At 39.5% G+C, this 19,040-nt stretch overlaps 1 protein-coding gene across 6 annotated transcripts in view; it reads right to left on the reverse strand.

Moving 5' to 3' along the window:
• MAPK10 (mitogen-activated protein kinase 10) overlaps positions 1-19,040 on the reverse strand; it is a 145,394-nt gene that overhangs the window by 9,946 nt on the left and 116,408 nt on the right. For all 6 annotated transcript variants that reach the window (XM_066186576.1, XM_066186575.1, XM_066186580.1 and 3 more), the window contains 4 exons: positions 15,000-15,182; positions 12,684-12,808; positions 3,037-3,100; positions 2,459-2,536 (listed from right to left, as the gene is read on the reverse strand). In XM_066186576.1, coding sequence (XP_066042673.1) covers positions 2,459-2,536; positions 3,037-3,100; positions 12,684-12,808; positions 15,000-15,182 — 450 coding nt within the window. The remainder of the gene's footprint in view (positions 1-2,458; positions 2,537-3,036; positions 3,101-12,683; positions 12,809-14,999; positions 15,183-19,040) is intronic.

Here is a 19,040-nt window from a genome sequence, read left to right on the forward strand (position 1 = left end):
AATAGCACCAATGGACATGCCTCGGAGACTTCAGCTGTGAAGTGGTACAGATTTGGGGGTGGTACAAAATACGGAAGGAGAACTGCAGCTTTTGCAGTTTCCAAAAAAGCCCAGTGTCTGTCTTGGGGATCTGCTCAGGTCTCATAAATTGTGCAAATAGCGACTCTTTGTATCGAGTGTCACAGTACTTGGCAAGTCCATCAGCTGCTTAATTTAGAGTCTGCACACGACAGAAGAGGGCTGGTAAAGGCATCCAGTAGTTCCTGGGTGATGGCACCAAAACTGTCCAAATCAGACAGCAAATAAAAGCCAGGAAAGGAAGAACAAAAGATCCATTTTCACCTAGAAAGGGAAGGCTAAAAATCAGCAGCACTAAGATCTGTGCTATTTACTGTATTCCATGCCCAGGAAAGACAAGACAGTTGAAAATGTTGTGTATGAAACCACAGGTGGGTAGTGAAGGCTAGGGGAGAGTGTGAGAGGAGGTCAGATACTACGGACAGAACTTACATTTAATTCTAAATATCTACAGCCTTGTATTAAACCTTTTTTCTTTTGTGCTTCTGTTTGATAATAACAGAACCACTTTTTTTGGACAGGCAAAAGTAGCCTCTGCTGGGAACAATTTTTGACACTGTTGATTTTGTTCACTGAACATAAGCACAAGGGACAGGTACTTGAGTTTCCAAGCTGATATGTTGTACTAACCAATTCTTGACAGAACAAGAGATTGACACCCTGATACACAGACAGTCTAAGTGGCTCTATCAATGGGCAAAAATGATCTCTGGTGCTGTCAGCTTCAGCAGTCTCCACCAAAATTCTCATCAAGTACTCATGGAAACTAATCTCCAGTTTGCTTGCCATGATTATTGATAGAGCACTAAATCTCAGCTTTCTGAATTCTTGCCAAGAACACCAACAACGAGTAGAGCCTCCCTCACTTTCCTTATGCTCAGAACTGGTGTTTTACCTCTTTCTTCCATTATCCCATTCAGCTGAAAATTTAAGTCAGGAACACAAAGTGAAGAAAAACTGGAAATCTACTGTTTCATGAAACAACCTCATCTGAGAGCAGTTTTAAAATATTTTCTGAATTTGTTGGTGCCTAACATTCAAGAAACAATCAAAGGGAAACAGCAGGAGAAATACTAGGTAAAAAGTGAAAATTTTGTATGTTTGAAAATGCTTTACATAAACAATAAAGACATTCCACATAGCAAAAACAGAATATGAAACGGATAACGAAAACCCTGGGTAGTTAATTCCTGAAACTAGCAACCACAGTGTTTCTTGATCATAAATCAATCTGCAACCACAATTCTGCAAGAGAGAAAAGTTTAAGAATGAGGATTTATCAGATAATTTTTAGGGCCCCAGATTTCTTTTCAGTGGTGGCAGCATAGTTTGGTAAATTAAATCTGCAAGTTCTGTTCTTTGTTTGCTCCTTGGCAAGAACACAGTGGCTTGTTTCCAATATATTACTTCATCCATGTCAAAATCCAGGTGCAGGGCTTGTGCTCCAGCATCACCACCCAACACTTTATTAACTCCCTTCATTATTGCCAGGTTTCCCCTTGTCCTGTCAGTTACTAGTGATGCATTCTTGTTCTAACATTGCCTTGGCTCAGCAGCAAGGGAAAAATGAGAGTGCAAAAAAAAAAGATCTCCCTGAAAATATGCAGAGAACACTGAGTTAGATGATTATACTTTGAGGAAAGGCAGTTTTACTCATAAATACTGCTGGAACACTGTGTTCAAAATATGGGCTCTTCAAGTTTGCCAGTGAAACTGTACCTTCACAAATACGTATTTCTGTGTACTGGCAGTAACAGTTTGCATTTCTGTGAAAAGACTGCCGCTGTGAATTTTACTCAGAAAAAAATGAGTTGTGATATTTTTGTGGCAGGACTTTAAGAGTCAGTGGTTGAAAACAACTTTCCCTTCTCACTGAAGTGTCATCAAACCTTGTCAGCCAGCTGTTCTAATGTGATTGCATTTCTGAGAGGATAGACTACCAGATTAGTACCAGACACGGACATGGGGCTGGGGTGGGGGTCAGGTGTGCAGTGTTGTGTGTCCAACAGATTAAAGTGTGCTAACATCACCAATTTTGCTTGTTTCAACTAGCAAAGTATTGACTCAGTTATCCACCCATAAGCAGTATGAAAACACCAGTGTGAGAGAAACCTCCGCACTCAGGGGAATATAATCTCTAACCACAAACAATACCAGCACAACTACCTCTCAAATAGCAAGATGACCATTTTTTAAGTATTATAATAACATGACACTGGAGTACAATTAATAAAGGTCAACCCATTCGAAGCACTGGATCTCATAAAAATTTCTTCGTTGGCCTACATGACTGCAAGCGTAGCCCAAGCACTTCAGCAATCTCCATTCTCTCTTTGCCTGTACAGAACACGTGTCAAAGTTATTCAATGGGGCTGAGTACCTGAAGGAGAAGGCTGTCCTTTTACTACGCCATTTTTAGTCTTTTCTTCAGAATTCATTACTTCTTTGTAGATGAGTTCTGGAAGAGAGAATTGTGACAGTTACTGACAGAGGCCAGTGCCTGTGATCAGGAACAAAACAAGTACTTCACCGTGCGGTAGCCCTGAGCTCCCTCAGTATGCCTTGCCTTGTCCTCCCAAGTCTGACAGCTCTACTCACCTAAGACCTCCCTCTTCCATTCCCTTCCTCCCCTCATCTCCTTTTGGAGCTGAATTGAGACAAACAGGATTCAAAGAAAGCAAGAGAATTGTTTAATTCTGCAGCATTTAGAAGAAGCAGCACAATAATACAGCATCTTTTACTGCGGCTAAAATTCTGATGCATTGCACTGCTGAACAGTATTCTGTTCTCCAGATGATATCCTCAGATTTCAGTGAAGCACTGGAATCCACATCTCCTGTGTTACCAATAACCTATGTAGATAATGACAGCCCTCAGAACATTTTCCAAATTTTTTCTATGTTTTTGCCATTTTGCCACTAAAATACCCCATCCCATGTAATTCTAAACTGCAATTACCTTTCCATTCCTCGATTGTATGTTCCCTTTCATCCAGCTGTTTATCATATATCTGAGGAGGAGGCTGCAGGAAAGAAGCACAGCTGTTTAGTCAATTGTCTGTTATACTGAAGATAATTAGGAATAATTACTTAATTAAAGATAATTTCTCCTCTCCCTCTTTGTAATCCATCCTGTACATACAAAAATATCTGGAACACATTTGAATATTAAGGGGAATAACACTTCTGGAAGTCAACCCTTTTTGCAGAAGAAATCAATACACTTCTCTGTTTTCCTTTCTTGAAAAGGAGGCATAGGTGCAGTACAAATAAAACCAGGCCAACAATGGCATTGTGCTTGTACTGAGCCCAGAAACTCCACAGGCAAGTTGTTTGTACCAGCAGAGAGGTACTGTCAGAATACCAAACTAATACTAGTCTTGATTAATTAGTAGTAACATTAACATATTATTTTTTAAGTTGCTCTTTAGATTTGCTGCTATACAGATGTCCCAAAATAACCCTAATTTTTAACTGTCTCCCTGCCACAGTTTCTAATCCATATTCCAGATGACCAAAATTTCCAGCATATGTATTTTTAAGTAACTTTACTTTAGACAGAAAAAAATATTTTATTATTATTATTTTTTTAATATTGTGTTTCTTTTAGTTGATGGGAATGTCAGAGAACTGGCAGATCCTGGAATTTACTGAGACAAAAGCACCTAGAGTTTCAGAGAGCCTGAACACCTGCTTTCATTAGGCAGCTAAGCCTTGTGTTCATTGCCTCTCCTGATATTGGCTGCCAAATACAGCAGCCAAAGAAGGCAGAAGACTCTTCCCTCCTTCCTTCTACCAAGAAGCTCCAGCATCTGAGGTAAGAGTACATAATGAAGATGGAAACAAGATCCACAACAATTTTCTTGCTCATATGTATTTCCTCTGATTTCCATCTTGGGCACTTTTGTATGCCCTTCAAAACATCCTCCTATTAAATGCATATTTTAAAAGCTGTTTTCTTGAATCACTAAGAATTTAGAAATTTTCTCTCAGTCCATTAAGCCATTTGAATGCTATAAATACAACTGAAAAAGTAATAGCTCAGTGACATGATATGGACCAGGAAAATTACATGATAGCTGAACTGGACAAGTCCACTGAAAACAAGGCAAGTTTCCCCAGAGTGACCTTTGTATCAGGGCTGAAGATAAGGGAATTAGGTGAAGTCCTGGACTGCCAAGTCTCATACCTGACAAGGTGCTGAGGAAACACATGTCATGATTTAAAGTGAGTGCCAGGCCTCAGCACAGGTACCCAAAGTTTTATTGTAGCAGCAAGGTAAGACACAGCTCTGTAAGAGTCTGAGTCCCAGACCAGTGCAGCTGTTCTCTTATTCAGCGTAACAAGCCTTCTCATTCCTTTCCTGTGAGTCCTGATGCCACCAAGATGGACACACCCTCGGTGGGGATTCTGTGCTCCTGCAGATGGTGTTGTCAGAGAGCTGGATGCTACAAGAGTACAGGTGATCCTCACCACTGACCAGTGGGCTGTGATAAGTGAGCTCCCTTCCTCCAGCTGAGCCTGCTAGGCTCCTGCTCAGCCACTCAGCCAGCCATGCAGCATGCATTTCCTACTGGGGAAAGCAGAGAAAGCCGGCCAAGCCAAGAAAATTGAAGGGCTAGGAACTTACAGGAGCAGCAGGGGAGGTGTTTGGCTGAGCTGCAGCCGAACCACAGTGGCGGAACCACTTCTTCTCTGCCAGGTGCAAAGGGAACAGGCAAACCAAGTTGGACAGGAATATCCTGAAAGTAGCTTTCTAAAAGCTTCAGGGAGAAGCCTACAGGAAGCATAGGTGGGGATAAAATTGCTTCTACCAAGTATAAACACTCTTTTTACACCTTCCATAGAAAAACTTGTATTTCTCCCCCAGACAGAAATTGGAGGACAGATTCCTTCACTACTTTAATTCCCAAACACAAGTTGCAGAATCAAAAGGAACAAGTGATCAGATGTACACACTGTTCTCAATTCACACAACCACACAATCTTTGGCTTATTTCTCTTCTAATTTATTTCAGCTACATCTTAAGCTGGGGTAATTGGCTAATAAGCAACAAGGAAACCAGCAGTAATCATTGCCTAGATTAATACACTCTGGAAACAAAGGCATTTTCCAGGGAGAGAGCCCAGAATAACCTCACCCATTACGGAACTCCTATTTTTCTATGGAGTCAAACAAAGAAGACCAACCAAACTGTCCTTCACACACTGCAGGATGCCAGAGGCTGCACCTGCACAGCATTCCACTGCTCTGCCAGTAATGCTTACACTGCAGACTTTTTACCTGTGAGTTAGCAGAAGCCACAGCTATGAAACATGGCTCTTGGCAGGCATGAGGGAGCCAAGGGTAACCAATATCCAGCAGGACAGTAGCATAAATAAATCCCTGCTCTTCACAGAGGCAGGGTCTGTAACCTCTAAAGCCTGTGCAGAGCATAGTTGAATGGAGCTCTGCAGAGAGGCCAGGCCAGTGCTTTACACTGGGAGAAAGTGAAGCTTTCCCATCAAAATTCCCTGAGTCCTCACCTTTTCACTGATTCAAGGCACAGAGATGAGCTGAGAATACCAAAACTATTTTGAGAGTTTATTTTCGCACAATTATCATCAGTCCTTATGAGAACCACAAAGTTTAACACACTCTTATCAATAGACTGTAATCCCCTCCAGGCTGACCACCCCTTTTCTGCTAACTTTTTTGTTTTGTGGCTTTTTAAAAAAACAATTTCTAAGGTTAGAGGGAGGATGGGAGTTTTTTTAAAGATAATATACAAGTATTGTAATAGCAATGGAACAATCAGAGCAGCTGCCATACTCACATCATCCTGGGCACCTGATTTTAGTCTTGGTGCAAAGTTTTGCCTAAAACTGCCCTTGCTTCCTAAATCAGACATCTTAGAAAATGACTGAGTTCATTATCATTAACTTTCCATGTGGATGCAGCTGCAGTGTTACAGGCATTCTTATAAATCCTTCATACTGCACATGCCAGCTGAGAGTTACATTGTTTACTCTGTTTAGGTGTTTAAAAAAAGACTGGATTTGGCACTCAGTGCCATGGTTTAGTTGGTAAGGTGGTGTTAAGTCATAGGTTGGACTTGATGATCTCCAAGGTCTTTTCCAACCTAGCTAATGCTGCGATTCTGTAAGTCTCAGGAAAAGTACAGAGTTCAAGTAGCATTAAATCAAGGCAGGGTGTGGATCAGTCCTATGGGTGGCAGCATCTAGCTTCAGTTTAAGGCAGCCATTTTCTACCCAAAACAGATTGATTTGCAAGCAGTTGCACTGGCAACAATAACAAAGAATAAAATCTATTTTTGGATGCGGAAGCAAAGGAATGAATTATATTTTTCTTGTAGAAACTAAAACCCCCCCGCTGTTTCAATGGCTCTTGGCTTTTCCATTTTACAAACTGATTTTCAAAAATATTTTTGCATTAAATGTAACATTCACTGGATATACTAAAAATTATCAAAGAAACTCAACAGAAAATATTCACATGGGTCTCTTTCTGGAGAAAAAAACCCCAAAAACCCAAAACCAAACAACAACAACCAAAAAACAAACACAACAAACAAATAAGCAAAACCAATCAAAAAACAAACCAAAAAATAAAATATACAAAAGACAAGGGGGGGGGTGGGGTTTATGTGGTCAGATAAACAGCAGGATACTACTGGATTTGTTAAATACTATTCTAACACCCAGAGAGGGGAAGCTTTTCACTAGAGAAAAAAGCAAAACATATGTTGGAATCAATGTATTCTCACTTTCCCAAAGCAACAAAGATTGGTTTGTACGCCACTGCTAGAAAGCAAAGGGAATGGGCTGAAGCTCACACTCAAGCAAATCCTGCATCTCTGTCCCTGCCTCTGCAGAGCCAGTGCCAGCACAGTGGAGACCTTGGGATGAGCTGTTTTTAGAAAGCTTGGCAAAGCAAGGTCTGAGTCTGCATCTGTTCCCAGAATTGCAGGGTCTGGGGCAGTAGTTGTGGAGCAACACAACAAGGCAGTGATGGAATTAGCAAGATATTGTAGATAAAAGAGGGACTGCAGGATGCAAAAATTAATGGTGTGAGGTTAAATATTTTGTTAAATAGCTTAGATCCTCATAACAAGTGAATATAAAAATTCCTTGGTGTTTGCTACAGTGTAAATTGTGTTACTTACACCATTCATATATTTATTTTTGCAGGGCCAGCCCAAATACACCAGCGCGCTTGTCGCCAGAGGTCTGGCATCTCTTTATCTACTAAGCACATGGGAGGTCACCCTGTGTTGCCAAGGGATTCCACAGTGGGCTAGGTACGGTCTCAGCTATGGATATGGAAGAAGAAATGAGTCTGGGCCCATTTGTTCCGTGGAGTTTCTGCAGAAGCTTTTGGAAAGCTCCACACATAATGTGCATCAATGAAACTGTAGACTGAGCTGTTTCTGAACAGCTGGACCACAAGGATGCCGGGCAGCAGGAGTCAAGATTACTCGGCTACACACAGATGACTGAACAGCTTGAAGATACAACAAGCAAGCTGGAAAAAGATTAAGTTTGGTTCGAAAAAGAAAAAGAAGAAAAGAAATGCCTCTTTCTTCTCTAACCACTCCTCCTCACTGACCCTAACAAAGATTTTTGTAGAAGCTGTGTTCAGCTTCCGTAACCCATCAGCTATGAACAGATAGATGTTGTTGACTAGAGGAAATATGTCTGCTTGTGCACAAAGCAGAGATGCATGCTTCTTTTGTGAGACAACAGATGCACACCATCAATCTCTAAGCAGAAAACCAAGCCCTGTAACTGAGTGCTAAAAAACGTGGCAGCTCATCGAAGACTTCCTATACAACATCTATACACACAGAGAAAAGAACAGCAGAAAAGATGCACAACCTGACAGCCTTGCTTTTGTCATGTAGTGAAGGTGACACCTTCTTTGAAGTGTGTATGCCAAGGTCATACAGCTCTCCAAAGTTCTTCTCCATCGTAATGGATGCTTAGCGCCATATAAAATAAGAGGTGGGTGAGATATATGGATATATACATATATGTGTGTGTGTATATATATATATATACATACACATATATGTATACATACATATATGTGTGTGTATATATATATATATACATACACATATATGTATACATACATATATATATATTCTGACAAATTATGGACCTTGAAGTTCTTTTAAAAAAAATTTTATTTAACAGCTTGTCATAGATAGCTTATATAGAGCTAAGACGATACAGCAGCAGTTTCTGTCCTGGACCTCAGACTGAAAACCATAAACCAAGGTGATTTCATTAACAACACTGCAAACATCATCACATTAATAGAAGGCAACACACAGATTGGCATGCACAGAAAAACGAATGATAATTCACAACTCAGCCCCCTGTGGATGGTCCTAGACGCAGAAATACTCCAGTGAAATATAAATCCTATGAAAATAAAACCAGGAATGAAAGCTATGTGAGTTACAGTGAATAAAACCCCACAAAATCTATCACTGCTGTAAAAAAATGTCAGCATAGAGGAATGCTTGGAAGGAGTATTTTTAACACCTGATCTTTCTGTTTCGTAGAAAACTCACTTCGAATGAATGGCAAATATCAGATAGAAAACAATAACTGCAGGCACAGGAAAGTTCAAGACAAATTTTGAAACCAGTTAACAGAAAACATCACATAAAAATCTACAGCAAATTTTGCTACTAGATTTGTTCCCATGAAATGGAACAAGTTTTCCCAAGTAGGAATCGATACGAGATCATACATACATTCAAATGGTTGCAAAATGGAATCTAATATGACATGAATGGCTTCTTTGAATATATCAGTAACAAAAGGAAGAACTTTACTGCGCTAAAACAATGTGTAGGAATACATTTTGTTCACAATTTGATCATTTTGGGATAAAACCCAGTGACCTGCAAATAGGCATAAACTTTAGGGTAGAAATGAAAAATTAAATACCAGATTTAGGATTTATTCACAAACCATCTCAATGAAGGGTGAGAGTGTATAGCAGCTTCAAAAAAAAAAAAAGGCAGCTGGGTAATTGAAAACAGTCTCAAGCACAGCATTTTCAGACAGGAAAATTGAGAAGCTAATTTGTCATCAGGGAGATACTGAGATTATCAACAATAAACAGGATAGTCTGCATGTAGAGGCAAGAGATATTGGAAACTTCTTCATTCCTAAAAATAGAAGAAGAGCAACTTGAGGGAGAAAAGCTATCTTGTGTGTCATTTATTCATATAATAGTCCACAAGCTGTTATATAGGTAAAGCAAATATCCTAACATGAATGTAATAAACATAATACTTGTTTAAAAGTGGATCTGAGACAGTTTCTACAAAAAAAAAGACTTCCAGAAGAGTCTTGAACTAAAAAATAAAACAAAGTAAGGTCTTTAGGTTCCTATTCTGATTTTACAATAGATTTCCAGCATAATATTAATAAATAATACTTTGGCCCTGTGATTTCATATTTCCCTACATTTAAATTAGGTGTGAAGACCGATAACAGATTTCAACATGTGGGAATTCCACACAAGGCAAGCCATACATAATCATGTTCTCTTATTTTTTTTAAAAAATATATATTTTAGTTGTAATTGGCTGAATACAGAAATTATCTTAACTGTAATGCTATTCAAAATAATTTCAGAACAATGGCATATGCTCTGGAGAACCTAACACTGTGACTGTCTTATCAGAGATTCTGTGGCAAGATGCGTGTGCTTAAAAGAACCTGGCAAACTACCTATGTTAGACATAAGAGTTCCTACATCCAAAATCCACAGGTAAGCTCAAGAGCTGTGCAAGGCCTGTTTCTAGCTGTGAGTAGGATTCTGTTCCAGAGCTGTTGAGGGATTTGGCTGTGGTTTGTTTCATGCAGAAGTTCTGTGGGAGAGCCACAGCACTGTTTGAGTAACCTCCCGTGGTCGGTGAATAGCAAGTCCCACATCTAATAACAGCTCATCTTCCTCTCTGTGTCAGGGAATCACACTTGGCATTTAGGGCCACCCAGAAGGGTTTAATGTTGTGACACATTGCAGGGGAAAGGGTATTGCACTCCTAGCACTTCCAGTTTGTGCACAGTGTTTGCCCATTAGAATGAGACATAATAGTTTTATTGCCCCCACACAGTCTCTGAAAGACCATAAACGTATGATAGACTTATAAGAAGGGACTGTAACTGTCTCCCTAGTCTGCTTTTTAACGGGGTAGGGCTGTTTTTATCTGTTTCCCTCACATTTATAATGCTGTAAATCTGAGCAGACACAGAGGGTTGTTACCTCCAGGTTAAACTTTGACACCAAATTCTCTGCTTATTCCCTGAGCTGGCTTCAGTGCTCTGGACTGTCTACTCCAGTACAAGCTGACATTTAACGATGTTGCAACAGCTCACTTCAAAATTCCTGTCACATTAAATGCTTTCAGTTACCTGTCCTCTCATGCTTCTGAATGCAATGGACGCTGTACAATAGATGCCTGCCTGCTTTTGATGAAGCCATTTACTGGGGAGAAGGAGGAATCTAACCAGACAGCAGAAGTTACCGAACTCCCCCCCTCCCCAGTACTATACTGGCTGAAAATGTCATCTTGTTTAATATCTCTGTATCCTAGTTTCTGTTACCCCTACTGTACAGGATTAGTGGGAGGAATCCTGTCTCATGTTACAGTATGGGAGGAAAACTCAAAAAAACCCCAAAACATTCCACTACCAAACCTTTAGCTACATGATGAAAGACTGCTGCGTAAAAGTGCTCATCATGTATTATCAAGCATTACCAAAAAAAAAAAAAAAAAAAAAAAAAAAAAAAAAAAAAAAAAAAAAAAAAAAAAAAAAGAGTTCACTGAACATGGGCAGATGTAACACACTGCAGGCTTCTAAATCTCAGTGGGGAAACCAGGAAAAATAGTGGAAAGTTAAGCACTATGCAAGTGACAAAGCACAACCCTGTCACTAACTTTCCCATTGCTCTCTTGTCAGGTTCCCTGGTTGCACATTCGCAGGGCAGTCTGTGAAAAAGCAGGGCTGCCTCATAGAGCCTCATCATGCTGCAGATCCAACATTAATAAGCCACAGGGCCATTTTTAGGCTTTGAAATGTCATTCAAATACTACTTCTTTGTTCAGTTGTACCCTATTATAACTTCTGTGGTTTTGTTCAGTATAGTCAAATTCACAGAGTTAGCTTATTAAGTGAACGAGCAAAAGTATCTGCCTCCCAAACAGCTAATTTGTTGGATGTTTTTAGATGTCTTCTAAGTCCCACTCCTGCCATAAATGTGGCAAGACCTAACAAAAATACGAGTCATTTCCCCATTGCCCATGGCATGCTTAATGCATGGCATTAGGAAATATTTACTGAATTTGATCCTAACTTTTCTGCAACTGTAGCGAGGCAGATATCTCAGTGGAGTACTTGCGGGAGAACTCACTTCTGAGCAAGAACGGAAAACCACTAATATCCCACAAATTTTTTTTTTTTGTAATTTTTCTCCAGAAAATAATTAGCAAATGACTTATAGCTAACCACTGAAGGTGTGTCAGCATGAACAGATGGATAGTTTTAATTTAATAAACTGTTCATTGCGAAAAGACAGTCTTCCAATTTAACTTTCCCTCTGAAAATGAGACTGGCAAAACAAACCCCTATAAAGTACTTCTAAATAATATCCTCTGAAAAAATCCCATCTGCTGGAAATTTGGTGCAGGTTTGAACATTCCATTTACTTTTGAAGTTTACTGCACTTTCAAGAACACAGACTGAATTAGTGCATATCAGTAAAACAGCAGTGATTTAACTTTACAAGGTCTTCATTTGCTATGGTGGCTAAGTTATATTTCTAAAGCTGTTTTCATACATTTCACACAGAGTATTACTGAGCACCTTTCTGAATTTATACCTATACCTTTTATACCATACCTTTTATAGCATGTCACTGAAGTGCTGACAGATTGCACTTATCCCTGTTAACACCAGCCTCACCAAGGCTTACAGAGAGGTGTCTAGAGCATGACAGGATTATAAGAAAAAATCCATTTCTGTTTGCACACAGTGTACATGATACTATACATTGAACCATACCCAAAGAAAACACATGAGCCCCTGCTTCATTTTATAGAAGAATTTATGTCCTGCTAAGATTTTTCTGAATCCTGATTTCAGGATTTTTTTTCTGAATCCCAACCATCTCTTTGCTTAATTCTCCTCCTCTCTACATATATCCTTGAACACAAACATAAAAAGTGATGTTTGCTGTCTTCCACAGGAAAGATTTGGAAAGAAAGATAGTATCTTTTGCCAAATTGAGTTCTATAGCTCAAAAGGTGAACTAGTGGATTCAAAATCCTTTCTAGAAGAAAGCAGAAAGTAGTTTCATATGCTTGAAGTGATTTTGTTCCTCCCATCTATTATCAGCTAATCTAATAAAGAGAGACATCCTGTCCCCACAGATCTCATTTCACATCAATCCCCAGACCACCGCAGTCCCAGCATTGTTTCTTTACAGCATGCTCATTATTGTGCTGCTGTAAAGCAGCAGGAATCCCTGAATCACATCTGTGTCTGGCATTCTGAAGGAAGGAGTGGTGCCTCACTTACCGCCTCCACCTCTGCCGGGTCGTACCAGACGTTAATGTACGGATGCTGTAAGGCTTCATCTACTGATATCCTCTTGGCCGGATCAATGACCAGCATCTTTGATAAGAGGTCCCTGGCTTGGCTGGCTGGAACAAGGAAAGCAGAGAAACACAGCGTTAGTACAGAACAATCACTGCCTCCAAGAGGAGGGTTAGTAGGGTAGGAAAACAGCAGTGGCATGACTCTTTCAGAGATTGGTTGTGTATGTACTTCTGCTCCCTTGCCTCCTCACAGCAAGAGCTCTTCAGTAATCATTTTTGGTCTGATCCATTAGAAAGGTGCCAAAATCAGGGCTGACACCATCAGTTCCCTAACAAGCTTTAGAGACATTTTACATGTGTGCAGATTCCACACAGAGGGCTGAATAATATCCCCAAGAAAAATGTGCTTGATGTATCTGTGATTATTACCAGAATCAGAGTACAAAAGTTCATATAAAGAAATTTAAAATCATTACAAAATCAAAGCCTGAAACTTACAGGCACTCTTAGACTGCTCAGAAAAACATCCACACTTCTCTGGATGTTTTAAAGTTTCTCACCTAATCTGCTGTGAGGCATTAAACCTTTTAATGAGGCAGAGAGACTAGGCTAATCTTAAGGCATCCCCTTAGAAGCAATAATTTCAAATCTGTAGCCTTGTGGTACGGATTTGTTTGTAACTGCTTGAGTCTTGTTTGTCCTGCACAATGAAATTCAAATCAGTGGGGCACATCATCCTCCCCTACATATATATACACACACACACACACACACACACACACACACTGAATTTTACATTACAGCATTGATTTATTTTACCTGATAATATATTCCATTGTGCCTATCAGGCCACAAACTCAGCTTTATACTACCCAAATGGATTTTTTACTATTTTTTTTACTTTTTTTTTGCAAAAAATATAACATATAATACCATCTCAAGCCATGTGAAAAAATTCTAATAACACATGTTTCTATTATTATTATCCTATTATTCTCTTATTATTATGGAGCATTCTAAGCTCTCAGATGCTCAACATTATTTGGTATGTAAGCTAAAAAGACAAGGAAATGAAAAAAAAGCCAAAAGCAGTAAGTGCAAAAATATTGTTAGGTATCTCATCATACACGGGTGAGTATCTAATTAAGCCATTAACATAACATTATGGTGAAATATTTAGGCAGGGCAGGAGATGATACAGTGCTGCACAAGTAGGGTTTCTGAATGCACTGTTTCTTGCTTGGTGGCTGTATCTTCAAAACTGGCAATTCAGGATGCTCAAATGTATGTGCTTTCTCTATCCAAAAAATAACAGCACTGTTTGACAGGCATTTCAATTTTCCTGCAAATGCAGGAAAATTCAATTATTCAATTGTGTTGTGGTAGGAGTATAAAATTCTGTGTATCCAAAAGCATCTGCTCAGACCTTTCCCTTTACTCCCAGAGTCAGGATAGCAGCTTGGCTATGAAGCAGTTGTTAACAGGAAGAAAACTCTGGGTCGTGTAATGACATGCAAATTGCAAGCAATTGAAAACCATTAGTTGCCATCGTGGTGAGTGGCTCCAAGGACTGGAGTGCTGCAGAGCCAATACACAGCACAGGTCTGCAGGGGCTCCAGGGCTGAGTACTAAACACACAATAATCACTCTTTCCCGTTGAAGGTCAATGCCCCGTTCAAGTGAAAAAAGACTTCAATATATGATTAAAATCATGGCAATTTTTCTTCTGCAGGGGGACATCTAGTCAGACTGTAATTAAGTTAGTTTTCTACTTCACATATCTTAAGCCACCCACAGGATTTTTTAAAAAGAGGAAATCCACCCCAGTGGATATTAAACCTTGGCTACTTCATTTTGGCTGATGTTGATAATACAGTTGTATTTTCTAGTAAAGGTAGAGCTATGAGGCAGGCATTTGGCTGAACCGGCATTTTTCACCTAAAAAAAAACCAGTGCAAGTGCTGAAATCTTCCAATGGAAGTTCCATTGTTCCTTTGTGCTACAAGTTCATGAATAAAAGTAAAGGAACACCTCAATTCCTTGAGGCACAGGATCATCACATGGAACACCATGAATATTCTCAGTGCCTCAGTGATTATGTTCCCTTGGCTACCCAAGCACCAGGATCTCCAAAAACCATTTCCAAAGCCTGCCTCACAGCTGAACAAAACCCATGCAGTCACTGGTCTGCAACTAACTGCATTAAATGGAGTGCGACTAGAGAGAACAAAAATTGGAAAAGCCTTCATTCCACTGCAGCTGCTGTGCATGAACCACGTCCCTTTGTCCGACATACCTTTGAGTTTGTTGTGTTCCGAGTCCGCTGGGAAGAGAGAGTCTGGGAAAAGTTTGGGGAAAGTGAGGCCAGCATACTTGGGTCTGTTCTCAACGTAGTTGCGTACTGTTGGCTGCAGCTTCTTCATGAATTCTGGACAGGGTGTTCCCAGCTGCTCAATAACTTTATTCCACTGATCAATATCTGAACGCGGGTAGTTAAGGGAAACAAAATGCAAACTCCCATGCAGCCTCCTGCCATTTCTGCTTGTGTTCTCTGAAAATCCTCAGAGGTATTTAACTCCATAACATCATCTTTACAGTCACTGTCTTTCCTTCTCACTATTCCTCCAGGTCCTACAGCTTGCAAAGGGAAAAACTCTCTCACACAACTTCAGGACACTGTACAGTTCTAAAACCATGACCATCACAGAACAACACACAGATTCTTCTCTTTGGGTCAAAACTTGTTACCTTTTTTTTTTTTTTAACTTGAAATCCAGTGACCTGCACTCCCTTTTTTTACATGCAGATAATTGTCACTGCGTCAACTTGGAAAAACAACATGTGCACCTGCCTCTCTATTCAGTCTCTGGAGAGGGAGACCCAGCTGTCTTAAAGAAGTTCTGCACAGGACAAAAATCTTCCACTCATCTGCTTTGCACTTTACTCATTCCAATAACTTCAATGATGCTAATTTTTCCAATATCAGGCAACCAGCAACCCCTCAAAACAATTTGTTTGATTTTGTAAGAACACACTGGGACTCATTTTCTATAGACAAATGATGCACAGGTGTAGACAGATGTTTCTCTTTAACTGAAAAAGTGACAGCTACATTGCTAAACTGATACTGACTAATGAGAAACAGGCTCGAATGCTTAAAAAGAAAGTGTATCACAGGCATTTAGTACTGAGCTTTTTATTTTTTGAGGTGTTGATATTTTAGTTTTCTTGTGCTAACATTCAGGCAGCTGATAGGTGTTTTGCAGCTCTTACAGCCACGTTCAGAACAAGACTTACTGCGCCAACAAAAGAGAAAATTATCAGTAGCATCTCTACATCACACTAATTCACAGGGCTAAGAACCTGATGACTAGATGGGGGAAAAAAAAAGGAGGATTACATGCAGCCATGGGTACATTGATACTAAGAAATACGATGAAGGGAGTTTTGTTAAGAGCACACTGGAAAGAAAAGGCTTTTAAAAGACAAACATTCAAAGCATTTCAGCACAGAGATTTCTTTCTTTAAAAGCATTCTTTTAAGTTATTCTTGTCATAAGCGTGGAGGAGTTTTGCAAATATTAAGACAGATAACAGAAAAAAACAGTCAAGCAAAAGCCAGTTCTTGGTTGCAGTAGCAATTTCAGATTTAAAAGTATTTTATTTTAGAGACCTGGAAACAGTCTTTTCACATACCTTGGAAAGTAAAGACAGACTAAATTTGGATTTACCTAAACTATCTTATTTGAACAAAAAAGGCAAATAATTAATTTAGAAATTGCAGGTTTACTAATCAAAAGTGTTTAAAGGAGTGAAAATCACTTAAACATCTGCCTTAAGAATTCTAAAACAGTGTTTTGAATGGTTTTATTTTCAGCTGAAAAGGTTGCTAAAAATAGCTGCAGTCTGGAAATATTTTTCTGAATACCTCTTACTTTTTAAACTAAAGTGAAGATATATGCAGAAAAGACCCTTCCACACACCCCCTCCAGGTTGGATGTAGCATATCTTGTGCTGTCCATGAAAAATACCTTTTTCTCAACAGAAAACTGAATAACGGCAACAACACTTAAGTTATCTAAGACTACAGCTGCTCAAAGAGTAGCCTGAATATTTCATTAAATATTTCACTAGAAAATAAAATGGTTTGACATTTTAAACTTGTGTTCAAGACACCTCAGTGATTGCTGGCTGGACTGCTTCAGAAGCAGGTCTCTTTGAGGAGCGTGAGAATACAGACTGCGTAAATGCTTTGCAGAGAAGCACAGAGAGTACAGAAATGAAGATGGTGTTAGTTGTGCCAAGAGAGGCTAAGTGGGTGAGAGAGCCAAGCTCTAAAATCATCACTGCAAGCATTACCTGTGCATGTTGAGTGAAGTGTTTGATAAACATGGAGGGTCAAACACGGGACTTGCTTCAAAGAAGGTCACCCCTGTAGAGAGCAGGTGAACCATCTCCCAGGCATTTAGTGAAGGGCAAAGAAAAAATGATCTTTGGGATTACAGAATTATGTGGGACGTCCACACATTGGGAGTCAGGTGCCCTAGACATGAGCAATAAGGGAAAAGGGGTACATGAAGCTCCCAGAGCAGGGCCTATGTGATGGGAACCACTGTCAGTGGTGATGGAAAAGGGAGAAAGAAAATCCACAGACAACAGGTCAGCTCCCACTGCACACATTCCTTCTAAGCTGACAGAAAGGCTCCCACTAAGAAACAAGACACAAGAACGACCGGGACATTTTGAGATGGAGTCATCAGTGCAAAAACGAGAGCCAAAGGCAAGGGAACTGGCAGAGCCAGCGTGTTCTGCTCCTTGACTGGACTTGATTTGCAGGATAGCACTGGACCTTTTGCAGGCCTGCTCTTTCCCAGAGCCAAAAGGTCAGGCTTTGCATCACAGCAACCTCAAGGACTGGTTTTGAGTAATGAATGATCTGAATGGGTAATTTGGCTTCTTTACTGTATTTTTTCTGACTTACATTGCTTGTATACTGCCAAAACCCTTACATAAAATACATTCATTTGCTCTTTAGTTACATTTACATGTACACACACACAAACTGACATGGTGGAGCACTCAGGACTGCTTTTGTCCTGATAATAGCAATAACAAAACCACGCTAAGTGAAAGTAGTTAGATAATGTTCTAGACAGATAGATACACACATTTTCTCTCTAGCAATGGTTCTCCCCTTACCTAGACCTTAAAGCCACTGGATTATATTCTGTGGTCCAACACTTGAAAATGAGCAAGAATGTAATAAAGTTCTTGCAGAATGCTGGTCCAACTCCATTTCACAGTAATGTTTTATGCAGTCACCTTGTATGATGCACCTGGTGATGAGAAGTGGTACCTCTCATGGTATGAGATTAAAAAAAAAAGTCAGGGAAAAAATCTAAGGTCTACACATCAAAGCAAAGAAACAGCTTTCTCTAGCTGCCAGTCAGCATTAGCTTCAGCAACTCTGCAGGAAACAAATGTTACTACGGGACAGTCCTAATGTGTATCAAAATCTACGGCAGGTTACATTAATCAATTAGAGATTGTAACTATTGTGGTTATTGAAAAAAATGGTACAAAAAGTTAGTGATCACATAATTTTGACAGAATTTTTCCAGGAAAAAAAAATCCCTTAAAGAAGAAGAAAGGAGGACCCTGTTTTTCCCCTTGAAATTAAACAAATGTTAGACAGACTGATAGCTGGAAAGAATTCCAATCCAAAGCTCTGGAAAATGATGAAATGTCCGTTTAAAAGCTGTTTGAATCAGTTCAGCTGTCCATTGCCTCGAGCAGGATCAAGGAAAACGTGTTAACTATTCACAACAGCATCTGTATGATTTAAGACAGAAGAAAGGATCTAACCTGGATTTATTAGCTTGCCTCTGGCACTAACAATATGGCATTTAGTAACATTAAGACGGCCAGAGTTGCAGGAAAGATTTAAGAAAATAGATCTGAAATGTGTATATTCTGAATGAAGATTTATCACTGAGGCCTCAGGTTGCCTCAAGCTTACCCACCACCATTCCTCTTTGCAGCTTTATAATCTCCTAATGATTGTTCTCTGCTTTCTAAATACTTGGTTAGTTATTTGGAAAATAACACAAAGCTGAACTGCAGATTAAGCGACATATCTTTCTAAAGCAAAGGCATAGAAATGCTAATGGGAAAATAATATTGTGAATGAACAATAAAGTGTTTCTTTTGAAAAAATCAGACTCCACAGTAAAGTCACCCATTTAGAGGCACAGGCTGAAAATGAACCTGTATTTATTTTTTTCTGTGTGCTTTGATGCAATATCCACAAAAGTGTGGATTAAGAACCAGTGTTTTGT

This window comes from Chamaea fasciata, unplaced genomic scaffold (genome assembly GCF_029207755.1).
Source record: "Chamaea fasciata isolate MVZ Bird 193981 ecotype frontalis unplaced genomic scaffold, bChaFas1.0.hap1 SCAF_6, whole genome shotgun sequence".
NCBI classification, from domain to species: Eukaryota; Metazoa; Chordata; class Aves; order Passeriformes; family Sylviidae; genus Chamaea; species Chamaea fasciata.